Raw genomic sequence first — 13808 nt, 5'->3', positions numbered from 1 at the left:
TTATTTTATTTTATTGTAGACTAAACTCCCAGCAGCGATCAGCAGGGCGGCCGTGCGGCGCCGTTCTCATTCCCTCCCACCTTCGCCATCAATTCCTCTACCTCTTCATATCTTAAATCATTCTTGTGGCAGATTGAAGACTTAAGTGCCAGCTTAAGTGAAAACTTAAGGAAAACATACTAAGTAATTGCAACACAAACACTGACTTAATCAGTTTTAACGCGAAAAGAAGAAGCGGGCCGCTAGGTTGGAAAAAAGAAGAGCTTCTCAGAAAGCAGCAAGCGCATCATCCTCTGAGCAAACAGATGCTAAATGTACAGAGAATGAAAACTAGGAATACTCAACTCGTGTATTCATGCGGTGCGCCATTACTGGTATGAAATAATCTGTCCTCTTAATGCCTTCAGTGTTTCAAAGAGTATACCGGCTGAGACCTCTGAGGATGCATTTTTCTCAAGAAAATAATCAGTTTGCTTGGATATAAATTATGTACAGTTCTCGTCAGCTCATCAGCATGACAGGGGATTAAGATGCCAGCTACAAGATGTGTGTGTGTAGGGCGCAGTAATTTAAGCTCCATGATCAGAGGGACATGGTCAGAGATAACAATAGCATCGTACTTACAAGATTTGATAGTGTGGAAAAAATTATTGCCTATAAGGAAATAATAAATCCTTGGCTAACAATTATATATGGATTAGAAGAAAGAGTATGCTCTTTGGATAAGATTTAAAAATCTCAATGGGTCTGATAAGTTATGATCACTTACAAACTATGTAATTATCTCTGCTGTATCGGATGTTATTGCCACTGTATCTGAGGATCTATCCAGGTCTGGATTTAAAACACTATTAAAGTCTCCGGCCATTATAATTTTGTGAGTGTTCACAATAGAGATAGATGTAAATACATTTTGAAAGAAATCTCTACCATCCACATAAGGTACATAGATATTAATCATTATTATTATTGTTTTTTACTCTGTATGTAAAGCAACCTTGGGTTTGTATTAAGATTCCCATACCCCTAGTTTTCTTTGTATAGTCAAGAGTACAAAATTTGGCCAGACCACTATCTTTGCAACCAAAACTAGTCCTTGCTTAATAATTAAGTCTCCTGTAAAATTACTCTCTTGACATTTAGACCTGTTAAGTGAGAAAGTAGTTTTTTTTTTCATAATTCATCATTGAGACCCTTGACATTCTAGGTCACAAAGTTCACTATTTGGTCATAGAAACATTGTGTCTGAACATTTCTTGACATTTTGTAGTCCTAGGTTAAGGTAACACATTGTTATATATGATAGCTTTTACATAGATATCATATTATTGCCAGATATTATAGCCATGGAGTCTATTGTTAAGTTGGCAGTTATAGCATTCCTCTTTTTCAACCCACTCCCCAACCCTAACCCCCTCCCACTTTGCGTCTGCAAGTGAAGCAAGTAAGACTTCACAAAGTCCCGGTCCTCTGAAATTCAAAGAGATAGAGTGAAACAAATCCCCCCTAAAACAGTGTAGATTGGTTAAAACAGAAATATCTTGTGAAAATACAGTCCAAATACAATAAACCAAGGATATGATCTTAAACAGTCCCAATATAATAAATCAAGGGTATGATGTAAAAAAAAAAATTGTAAAAAGCAGAATACTTTGTCATAGCCAAATTGTACATATAATTGATGGAAGAAATTTCAGTATAATAATTAAATTTTAATAAAATCAATAACTGGTTACTCTGTGGTAGCCAAAGTGTACATATAATTAATGGAAGAAATTTCAATATAATAACTGAAGCTTATGCAAAAAAAAAACAAAAAAAAAACTGGCAATAGCTGTTTACTTGTTGGTAACCAATTAGCCAAAATGTAGCCATAAGCCAGAAATGTCACATTAAAAATGGTCCAGATTGCAAGCTTTATCCAGTTCATCTGGAGGACTAAAAAACTGATCTTCAATACCCACTTTCAGTTTGTCAGGGTGCAAGAGCCCGTATCTGTTTTCACCTCTCCATAGGTGCTGTTTAATGTGGCACATTTAGCAGATGTTGCAGGGGAGAAATCTGGGAAACACATGCATATTAAATTATTAGTTAGTTTATTGAACAGTGTTGTGCAACACAAACAACTGAATAAACAGTGAAAATAAACAGTGAAACACTAGCCAGTCAGTGGCTCAAAGTTTTTGAACCACATCACAATGCAAATTAGCTAGCACTTTGAGTGATTCTGTCAATACTTCTGTCCTTAAAATGATAAGGAGATAACAAATAAGATATTATTGATTTTCTGACTATTTTTTCAGCCAGATGCTTAAGCATACCAGTTTATTTATACTCGTTGTTCAAGGGATGATATCAACATGATGATAATAACATTCGTGGGAAACCTGAGAGAGGTGTAAGGAATCAAGATATTCCACTCTGTGTCATATCCACTTTAGCTGCTCAGACACATGGGTAGCAATTGCACCGTGCTATTTCAGGTCAGCTATCCCTCCACAGACATCACCAGGGACAGGGCTGACCCACTGGCATTCTATCTCCTACTCAGGACTATACCTCGACAGTATCTTTTATGGGTTGGCTAGGATTAGCAGACATCACTATAGTAATATAATGGGCAATGTAATTTTTTTAAATTATTAATGTGTGAATGCACATTAACGACAATGATGATATTGACATGCAATCTCAAAGACTGCGCAGTGCTTCTCTTAGAGTGCCCAAATTAAACTCATTCACTCCACTTGTGCAACTGGCTTGATTTTAAATGTTCTCATATTATTCTCTGCACTTTGAAGCAATAGTGCATATGTATAATAATGTGCATAAATAAATCAGAGTGACCCTAACCCTAACCCTAACCACATAAAAAGCAATATGAACAAATTAAATGTTAAAGTGTGGTCTTATAATTTCAGGTAACTGACAAAACACATTTAATGTGATGTCACATTTTTAATATTAGACTGGTAGTGAGTATTATTTCATTACATTACATTAAAGGTTTCTTTCTTAACAGACTCACAGATTAATTTATAAGGATGACTCTGGAAAATACTTTGCTCTTTTTCACTGTATTTTGCATTTAGGAAAAGACAGCACTACACTCCTGCTAGGTGCAGTGTTTGAGGTTTCTATTCCCCTGCTTCTTTATCATTTTCCATTCATCTCCACCATACTGTTGGGTTGCCAATCACAGTCTAAAAATGTATAAACAGTCATTCATATGTACATTTAGTGCTCTCTGCTCTCTGGACTGGACCTTGAACTCCTTGTCTCTGGCTTTTCCTTACTGCTGATAGGGCAAACCTTAGAACCACATGATGCTGAATTTGATAAGGAAACTAATGAATGAAATCCAAGAAATATTTAACACTTGAACAAACAAGACTGCATGATCAATGGTTATTTGTTCACAAGCAGTGAGGTTAGCTGGTACTCCATTTAAGATAAGGTGCTGCCTTACTGTTTCTGCGCAGATTAGTAAAAGCTCTGCCACAACCACAAAGGGATTAAACAGGATTTGGGAAGCAAAAGACTGGAAGTTGCTCACAGGAGACAAAAATAAGTCTGACCTCAGAAATCAGGTCAGTAGTTAATAAGATACAAATAAAAATAAAATCATATTGCCACAATCTAGCAAACAGTGAAATCAGACATGAAGGTAAAACATGGGAGAAAGGATGGGCCTTTCCAGCAGGGTTAGCATATTTTATTTATTAGTTAAGTGTGTATGCTTACCAAAATTCTTTCTGACATTTTCAATTTCTGCAATAAAAAAGACAGATGAGCAATGCTTGTAATTTAAAACCCCACTGGTAAATTAATCACATTCTTAATAGATTATGCTAAAAATAGAGTGGCATTTGACTAAACAATAGGGCATGGACATAAACCAACCTGCCTCACGTCATTAGGGAGTCCGAGAAGTTTAGGCTTCTGTTGGACTTAAAAATGAAATGAAGGAAGTTTGTGATAAGCGGCTGCAGCATTAAGGAAAGGAGTAACCAAAAAGTAAGAATCTTGTTTGTTTTTATAATGTGTTGTTTTTGCTTCTCTGTTGGTTACTGAAGCAAATATGATTAGAACAAGAGTTCGTATTTGGTAGCAGTTCATTTTAATTTAACTTCTAGGTTTGTTTATAGTACCTTATCTTTCCACTATCATCAGTTACAATAGAAATAGTTAAAGTATAGGAGAGTAAAGTTCTAGATGATTGCTGAAGCCCAGGATTTAGGGTTCAGTGACTGATGTACACCAACTAGGAATAGAGTTGTGACAGACAATAATAGATAAGTTCAAGGCAGGGGGCCGCATGGTGTAGAGGGGGCTTGTAATGTTGCACTGAGCAGGCCAGACACAAGGTCAGCTGTGGATGGGCCAAGTCGTATTCATGACGGTACAGATGGCTTACTAAGCTTGTGGAATTTAACAAAGATTGAAGAATCGGATGTGAACTATAGATAGATATCATCAGAAGGAAGTGGCATCACATCTTTTAGATTAAGTCACGTTAAACAGAGTAGTGTAGGTAGATTGTAGCAAGAGAAGATGGTTAAAGGAATGATTACAGAGAAGGGCAACAAAACGCTCAAGAATAGAAATGAAATGTGTGTGGTTTAAGTGGAGTACTAAAATGTTTCCTGCTGTCTTGTATCTTTTTTGACAGAATATGCTTTGCCTATTCATTGTTTCTTACTTATTATAAATAAGTGAAGAAAATCAATCCACAGACAGAGAAACAACCAGCTCCCCCATTACAGAAAGAAATGCATCTTTGTGTAAATAAAAAATGAAGTGGACAACAGGGATAAGTTCATTGGTGCTTCTTCATTTAAACATGTGTGCTTTCACAAGTATGAGTCACATTGTGGTCAATAAAAGAGTGAAAATGCATTCTGGAGGTGTTTTTTTGAAAGTGTGCAAGACTAAAATCCATTTATCATACATTAAATAAAATTAACATATACTGAATACATGTAGAATATTGGGCTTAAACTTCCAATGCTGTACTTCTCTGAGAAGGGTTGGGTACAATTACCCGTCATGCCTGGAATCAGACCAAGGTTTCTGCATGTAAATGAATGCACTTCATTCATAATGGCTAACACGGTACAACACTCTGGTACTACATACATGCAAATGATAAAACAAAAATGAGCCGGTCTCCGGTCAAAATTAGGATGATTACCATTTAATTTTCACAACTGGACTGATTAGAGAAAGTTTTGGTAATTTGTAAAACAATACAAATAAACAGGATTAATCTGCAGAATTTACTTGAAAAATAAAATCAATTTGGAGAAAAAAATCCTGGAATATTTTACAATGATTTACTAACGTCTCTTTATCGCTAAATGCATGAGAACATTACTATTTTTTCACATTCACACTTCGTTTGCTAAAATTCCCAGAGACACTATCTTTCTCTTAATGCCACATCTGTCTGACCTCTTCTTAAGTTGCACAATTCAGTGGATGGATTTTCAAATTCACTTTTGTGTTTCATCTTACTGCATTATGTAATCATTGGTCATATTAACAAATATTAACTGGGTGGGCTATCTCTGTGGGAAAAGCCAGAGGAACTGCAGCTCCATACCAAAGAGAAGTCGTTTCATTCTTTCCTTAATTACTTATTCTGACACCACACTTATTACATGAAGCAGCATATCGTAAAACAATTTATTACAAAAGTGAGGAGCTTCAGAACAAGAATCACAAAAATAAACTAAAAAAATACACATTAAATAATAAAGTATTACACTACAAGGCTCAACACTGCCAGTATGTTACCTTTAATTTTGTTTAATTTTGATGATTAATGGTCCTCTGTCACGTGACCCTGGACTGAAGACAGGATACAAGCACTCAGAGCATTGAATATCAAATTTGTGGATGAGCTGTTTTTTCTCCACATCATAAAAACGTAAACACTTTCCTTTCCAATACAATCCCACTTTTCTGGGTCTTTGCTGACATTCCTCAACTGTGCTTGAGACGGCTTCTAACTTTTTCCCTTTGTAGAGGCGAATGATCCAGAATCCTTTCCCCAGGGCGCTCAGGAATAAGCTTGCTCTCTTTGATGCTCTCAGATGCCAGTCCAATCGCCCAGCTGCCCTTTTCACCAACCTCCACCTCCCAGTAGTGATCCTGCTGGACTTTTGACAGGTCACTGCCTGTAACAAAGCACCATTTGTCTGGGCCCTTAGTGTCTCCTGTAAATCTCACTTGTGCTGCATCAACATCCACAGAAATGTCACTATGATCTGTGTCAGGGGACAGGACCATATCAGCTGTAGAAAAAGTAAAGCAGAATGCCGGAAGTGAGACACACTGCTTTGAGTGTTGTTGTAATTCCAAAAGCATATGAAAAGCAAGACAATAAAATAAAGATCATCCTTATCTGTTTCACATTAAATTAGAACTAAAGTATTAGTTCAAATGTACTGTTTACCTGCATGGTCTTGAATACGCTTCCATTCTGGTGAAAAGGAAGACAATTAGAATGTTAGAATTCATTCAATCAAACTTCATGTTAGTTTATCTAAATGTTAAATTATAAATTGCTGGCTCCTACCTGTGTCAGGCACAATTCCAAGCTTATCTGCAAAACAATAAAAATAAACAAATAACTTCATTCAGAAGTCTTAAATTTGTTGAAATTGTAAAGTTACAGTAAAGCACAATAATTAATAAGTATACAATGATGACTGCAATGCACTTCACTTTTTTCAGGAAGAGTTGTGGGAATCTGAAAGAAACTACCAAGACATGCAGTTGAAGCAGACACCTTGACAACCTTTAAGAAGATATTGGGGTGAAATACTAGGACATCTTAGCTATCAGCTAAAAAATGAGCCCGATTGACTGAATAGCCTTTTCTCATTTGTCATATTTCCTATCTTCTTAAGTCTCAGTATATTCAAAGTAAGATAAAAACTCATACCACTGGTCAGCAAGGAATGTGGACAATAACCAGAATGACTTTTCAAAAAATCTCATAACATAATTTTCACTGATCTCTCAAAATTGACAGGGAGTTAAAATAAATATATTAAATAATATTAAAACATTGGCATGAAATATATACAGTAATTTCTTTGTGTAAAGTCAACAAAATTATTTTTATTGAAATAATACTGCACTGATGTTTAAATCAAATATAAAAAATTAACCTTCAAAGGAATAACTACCCTCCTAGCAGTAACCTAAAATCTAATATAAAAATCACTGAAGCAAATACATAAAATATCCAGGAATATTATTTCCTGTAAAAAGTAAATAAAAGGAAGGCAGCTTGCATAAGGGTCCATGAATTCCATTAGTGAGCACAGCAACAGTCTTGTGAAAAATTTATCATCCATATTGTGTAAGGTAGCAACATGACCTTCATTTCATTCTTTACACCACGTTCAAACCAGCCTGGCAAACTTGTATGACTCTGATCCACTTGCTGAACTCTGAGAGAATTTTCTTCAAAAGTTTAAGTCAAAATCTTATGCATCGTAATGTTAACATTCTTACCAATTTCACTCCTGAGTTCATCATTTGCTGAAAGAGAACATTTAAAAATCTCTGGTTACACATTAAACACCAAAATGATTAAGACAGATAAAAAATTATGGATTTTCTTAATTTTGGAGTATTCTGAAAGTCAATTAAATTAAATGAAAATTAACTAACTAACTAAATAAATAAATACACAAATATATACATACATCCTAAAACAACTGTTACTGAAGTGAATATTTTTTTTAACCCAGTCACAGGGGATGCACAATCCAATGTGTTTCTTCATGCCGGTCCCAAGCCCGGATAAATGGGGAGGGTTATGTCAGGAAGGGCATCCGTGTAAAATTTTGCCAAATCAATATGCGGACAACAATGCCTACAGATATGTCCCATACATCCACTGCCTACAACCACCAACTGCACTTAGTGGTTGTGCATGCCATGCAGAGTGAGTTGTGTGCAAAAAGATTTTTTAGCCTACCTAGTTCACTCTACAACTTTTTTCACCACCACTATGTGCTCAATAAACATGATGCACCTTACTTGTCTAACAAGGCTGCTTGAGATCAGATGGACAAGCCACTATGAGGTGACAAGGTGCACTGTGGACAATCAAGAACAAATCCTTGTATCCTATCTGAGATGACAGAGGATGATGATGCTGCAGTTGACCTGTGCACCGAGGCATCAGACCTGCTATGCCAAATTAAGAGGCATCACTTCTTTGAGATTGGAAAGTTCCCAGTGTGGGTGCTTGGTGTCTTAAAACCAGCAAATGCTATTCTACAGTCTCAGTCAGTTGATCTGTGCAGTGCTTCTGAGGTTGTTAGTGCAGCACTAGACTCCTTAAAAAACATCCGTGAGGATGACTGTTGGGGAGTGTCATCTCCTGCTGAGGATGAGTCACATCCAACAAAGAGAAGGAGAACAATGAGCAAACACCGGGGTCAATGTGTTTTGCTCTCAACTTTGGGCAATACAGACTCTGGTGACCCTAACATTTACCCCATCAGTCTCTGAAAAGATCCCTGCTTAACATCCTTGACAGGGCCATTTCAGAAATGGAAACTAGATTTTCACACAAGAAGATTGACCTGATGAGAGCCATATCTAGTCTTGCACCCAAATCTAGCGCATTTCTAGATCCCACCCTGTTGCACCCTCTGGCTGTGATGGCTGGCACTGTAGCAGATGCTGTAAGTCTGAAAAATGAAATTCTTGTGGCAAAACAGATGCTGCTCAAAAAATGTCCAAAGGAAACAGATCTGTCCACTGTGTGTAAACTCCTGCAGGAGTACAAGGAAGCCTTTCCTGAGTTGCATAAATTGTATGTAACAACCCTGGTCATTGGTATGTCTTCAGCATCGTGTGAGAGTTCCTTCTCCACTTTGTCACGAGTCCTAACCCCCTATCATCGCACCATGTTACACAAAAGAAAGAGGAATTTGGTGATCTTGGCCCATGAGAAGTCCATAACAAATAACTTGGATATGGATGAATTTGGAAGAGTTTTTACAAAGGGAAACAGGAGACTGTTGTTGTAGAGTGGATTGAGGAGAAAGGAGGGTGGAGCTGTTCAGTTGCAGGCCGAGAGTTCAGTTGCTTGCAAAACAAACAAGCTTAAAACAAGACAAAAAAAGAAGAAAAAAGTTCAAATGTTCTGTTCTAAATATATTGTGTTCTACAAATTAGTTTGAGAATTGTTGGAAAATACATGGTGAATTGTTTTTTTTTTTAATTACTATGCCAGCCCTTTTTAGTTTTGTAAATATTGGCTATATTGAGAGGTCTTATTTTATTCTTACTTTATTTTGCAAATTTATTTGAGAATTAGGCCATCCAATTAAGATAAATTTTATGTTGTTGTTTGTAAAGATCTGGAGGGATATTTTATTTTATTCTTTATTTTATTTTATTTTTTTATTCTATTTTTCAGTTTTATTTATCAAGACTTGGTGAATTGATTTTTTTTTTTATAACTTGGCCTACCCTTTTTAGTTTTGTTAATATTGACAACAGTGAGAAGTGTTATTGTTCGGTTTGAATATATTTGATATAGGCCATCCAATTAAGGTAAATGTCATGTTTTTAGTTGTTATAATTTGATGAGGAATATTTTATTTTATTTTTTGTTGTTTTTTTTCAGTTTTCCCCCTGAGGGATTGCCACCTTATCGTGGTCAGGGGGTTTGCGTGCCTCAGTAACACTAAGAGCTACACCAGCAGAAGCTTAGCCTTCAGGTGGGACACCCAAGTTGGACAGGTCTTAAGGGTAAAGGCCTGACAAAGTGCAATCCAATTACATGACTAAAGCAGTTATCCAGAGCACCCCCACAACCACCACCCCACCCCTTTCCTGCCTCCGTCACCACCATCTGCCCCCTTCACATTTCTGTCTGCCCCCTCATATATTCCTGTCTAGAACCGGCCCAGATGAAGTTATGGTAAAGAGTAGTGGAAGCTAGGTTAAGAAGTGAGGAGATGATTAGTGAGCAGCAGTGCGGTTTCATGCCAAGAAACAGCACCACAGATGTGATGTTTGCTCTGAGGGTGTTGATGGAGAAGTTTGGAGAAGGCCAGAAGGAGTTGCATTGCGTCTTTGTGGACCTGGAGAAAACAGTCAATAGATATGTAATATAATAAATAAATAATAAATAATAGATATAGATAATACAGAAATTATCAGTGTATAATAGTTGTTTAAGACATGTGTAAACAATGATAGGTCAGAATGTTTCACAGCAAAAGGATATCAAGAGTGTCAAAATACTTAAAGGTCAGTATGAGATTTTCAGTTCTTTTTCTACATGCACACTCGTCTTTGCAGGAAAGTGACTTGCATGTATAAAAGTTCTGTTTTTAGAGGTGGTTGAGGCCGTGTAGGAAGATCCCAGGGGGCAGCATGGTGTTAAGCTTGTAAAAACTATCCTGCAGCCTGGCAGATCTGGCTTTGATGCTGCAGTATCTTCTCTTGGATGGCAGAAGTGTGAAAAGTCCATGTGAGGGGAGTAAGGGGTCCTGCACAATGCTGCAGGCCTTGTGGACACTACGTTTGTAAAATATGTCCTGTAGTGAAGGGAGAGGCACCCCAATAATGTTCTCTGCTGTCTTCACTATCCTTTGCAGGCACTTGCAGTCAGATATGTTGCAGTTGCCATACCAGACAGTGATGCAGCTGGTCAGAACACTCTCAATGCTGCCTCTGTAGAACATGGTGAGGAAGGAAGGGGGAAGACTTGCTCACTTCAGCCGCCTCAGGAAGTGTAGTCTCTGCTGGACTTTCTTGATTAGAGATGAGGTGTTATGCGTTCACATAAGTTCCTCAGTTATGTGCACACCGAGGAACTTGGTACTCCTAACAGTCTCCACATCTAAACCATTGATGCCGAGTGGGATGTGGGCAGGATGTGATTTTCTGTAGTCCACACTTATCTCTTTTGTCTTGTCGACATTAAGAGATAGATTGTTGTCTTCACAACATGCAGACAGCCGTTCCACCTCATCTCTGTATGCTGTTTCATAGTGTCTGCAATGTACAGTGTTTGGCAGACATTAGTCATCAGCCTCATGTACATTTTCTTAGTTTTTTGTCATTTATTTTAACTTTTTTATTTACTGTAACTTTTTTATTTTAGTTTTACAGAATGTATAGAACTTTTTTGAGTTTACATGCTGTTGAATTTGGAGCAGTGCATTTGAGAAAAAATAAAATTTGAAACTTGATCTTGCACATGGTGTACGCTTTAATTATTGTATGTTCAATACTATCAATGGAAACCTTGATTAGTTTGAAATATGTGGTTCCTGGTTGTATCAAGTTTTTAGAGTAGTGTTCTGAATTGACCCTTGTTGTGTCTTTTGGCCACTCTGTGTGATCGTTTTTGCTTGTTTGTGAGTGTCATTTGAATGAAATGTTTGCTTTAAGTGACAGAGTGAATGATTTTGAGTTGACTGTTTTCTTTTGGACTGGAAGTCTGGGAGTTGCACAGATGAGTGACTTGTTATGATATTGTGTTAAAACTTTGAGGGAATGAGGGCACTGTCAGTGAAATATGTTTAAGCAATTGGGAAATAAGATAAATTGCTGACAGAATGTTATCTAAAAGCTAGTCTCTGTTAAGCTTAGCTGTTTTTCATTTGAAGTTAAAAACTGTGGTTTAGGTATAGAAGGTCATTCTTTGTTCCTCAAATCTATGTGATTTTATCACGGTTCACATTTTTATACTCACCTTCATTTAGTTTTTGAATATCAACACGTAGGTTGTCTAAAAGAAAGCAGAATACTTTTGTCATATTTTTAATTGCAGATGACACACACAAATAATAATAATACTAACAACAATAATTTATTTATAAAATATCATTTTTTCACTTTTATAAATCAAACAGTTATACAGATAGAAAAAGATAAAAAGTAACTGTAATCAGTTAAACCACATAAACTAAATAAATAACACAAACAGATCAAAGCAGCAAAACAAGAAAGTCCTATTAAAGTAAACTAAAAGGAAAATACAAAGAAAAGTTATTTCATGTACACTAAAGTGAAAGTCTATCCTTTTAACGTTCCAATAAGCCCTTTCGCAACTTGAGATCAACAAATATTAAATGTCAATGTGTTCCAAAGCTTGTGTTGTACCAACAGAAGGCTACTGCTGTACATTTTTATTTTTTAGAATTGCCTTATTGTACAGTCCTAAAACTGGAATTACTTTTAATATGTTTGCTAAACCTCTAAACTCTTTAAACACAAGAACTTAAAAAATGGTTCCTATTCACAAATGGACAGAATACATGTGATGCAATCCCATTCTCACATCTTTATTAAAGTTCTTTTTAAGGTGCAGTTTTGTGCCAAGCCAGACACATTAACACTGCAAATGGAAAATTCCAACACATGCAATATTTCAATGGCTAAAAAAACAAACAAAAAAATCACATGATCAATATGGCACTAAGAACACTACAATTACTTCTTCAATTCAGGCTTAACCTGGAATTCTTGGAGGCCAGTCTTAGACAACAGGTTTCCCTTTTCCTGCCTCTTTGTGTCAATCAGAAGATTCATATTTTGTCAGTTTTTGGTATTAAAAGGTTTTTCATCCTCCTTCTTATTTCTTCTTCTATATTGCTTATAAATGTAAGTGCCATGCTGCCAACATACAGAGAAGGATCCAGTAAAGTTTTCCACTTTATTTACTTCATGTTAGTATTTATCACTCCCTGCAGAAGTTTTGCATGCTCCGATGCAGCAATTTATAGACTTTCCTACTTACTCTAAAGGCCATACTCTTGATCTTATTTGTTGCTCTGGTGTTACTCCTTGTAATTGTACAGCAGGTGACCTGTCGACATCTGATCACAAACTGGTGTCTTTTAACGCCGACTTAATATTACCTAAATCAAATCTTTTCTGTTCTATCTCATTTCACAATATTATGAATATTGATTTAATTGCCTTCTCCAATGGAGTCGACAGCCAACTCAATAGTGACAATTTATTTACCCCAGATGAACTAGCTTGACCACTATAACATTGGATTATGCAGCCTTTTAGATAATGTTGCTCCTCTGAAAACCCCGACTGTCTCTTTCATCTAGTCTGCCCCCTGGTTCACCCTTGAGCTTTGCCAACTTAAAGCTAAGGGCCGACGTTTGGAGCACCTTTATAAAAGATGGGCCTTGCTGTCCATAAGATTATCTATGATGAGCACATGCACGTATGTAAGGATGCTTTCCCTGCAGCAAAAACTACATATTATGCAACACTAACTTGGTCTGCTGAAGGGAATACTAGGGCTTCATTTTCAACTGTAAGCAACATCCTACAACCACCTGACATTCTTCGACCTCAATTTTACTGCACTGATCAATGTAACTCTTTTATGACCTTTTTTAATATGAAGATTAGAAATATCCTCCAGCAGTTGAGTAGTTTAGGAAATTCCATACATGGAGCATTTTATGATCCCCTTCCTTCTTTGCTTACTAGTTTTAAACTCCCAACTGTGGAGGAAATATTTGGTATCATTAATAAATCCAGGCCCTGTCTGCTGGATCCAGTTCCTACTTTTTTGGTTAAATATTCTTTATCTTCTCTTTCCCCTAAAACAATTACAGAAGAAAGTAGGGTGAAATTACACCTTTAACTGGCTAACTAAATAGATTACAAATGCAAGCTTTCGAGGCAGCTAAGGCCCCTTCATTAGGCAAGGTGTAACAAAGGAACTGAAAAATATTCGAGCTTATATTGGGACAGCAAAGTGATTTTTTCTTTCATCTTAACAACCT

The 13808-nt window shown here is 36.6% G+C and overlaps 1 protein-coding gene across 4 annotated transcripts in view; it reads right to left on the bottom strand.

Moving 5' to 3' along the window:
- The window catches only part of LOC120524674 (butyrophilin subfamily 2 member A2-like), a 106993-nt gene that overhangs the window by 16426 nt on the left and 76759 nt on the right, over positions 1-13808 (bottom strand). For 2 of the 4 annotated variants that reach the window (XM_039746491.1, XM_039746504.1), the window contains 7 exons: positions 11747-11782; positions 7531-7557; positions 6584-6610; positions 6461-6487; positions 5800-6299; positions 3745-3771; positions 324-2061 (listed from right to left, as the gene is read on the bottom strand). In XM_039746491.1, the coding sequence (XP_039602425.1) occupies positions 5989-6299; positions 6461-6487; positions 6584-6610; positions 7531-7557; positions 11747-11782 (428 nt within the window). In that variant the 3' untranslated portion in view covers positions 324-2061; positions 3745-3771; positions 5800-5988. Of the gene's footprint in view, positions 1-323; positions 2062-3744; positions 3772-5799; positions 6300-6460; positions 6488-6583; positions 6611-7530; positions 7558-11746; positions 11783-13808 lie in introns of those variants that run through there. The other 2 variants (XM_039746497.1, XM_039746510.1) reach the window with 2 other exon arrangements.

This window comes from Polypterus senegalus, chromosome 1, assembly GCF_016835505.1.
Source record: "Polypterus senegalus isolate Bchr_013 chromosome 1, ASM1683550v1, whole genome shotgun sequence".
Classification (NCBI taxonomy): domain Eukaryota; kingdom Metazoa; phylum Chordata; class Cladistia; order Polypteriformes; family Polypteridae; genus Polypterus; species Polypterus senegalus.
This window is presented reverse-complemented; position numbering and strand designations above follow the sequence as displayed.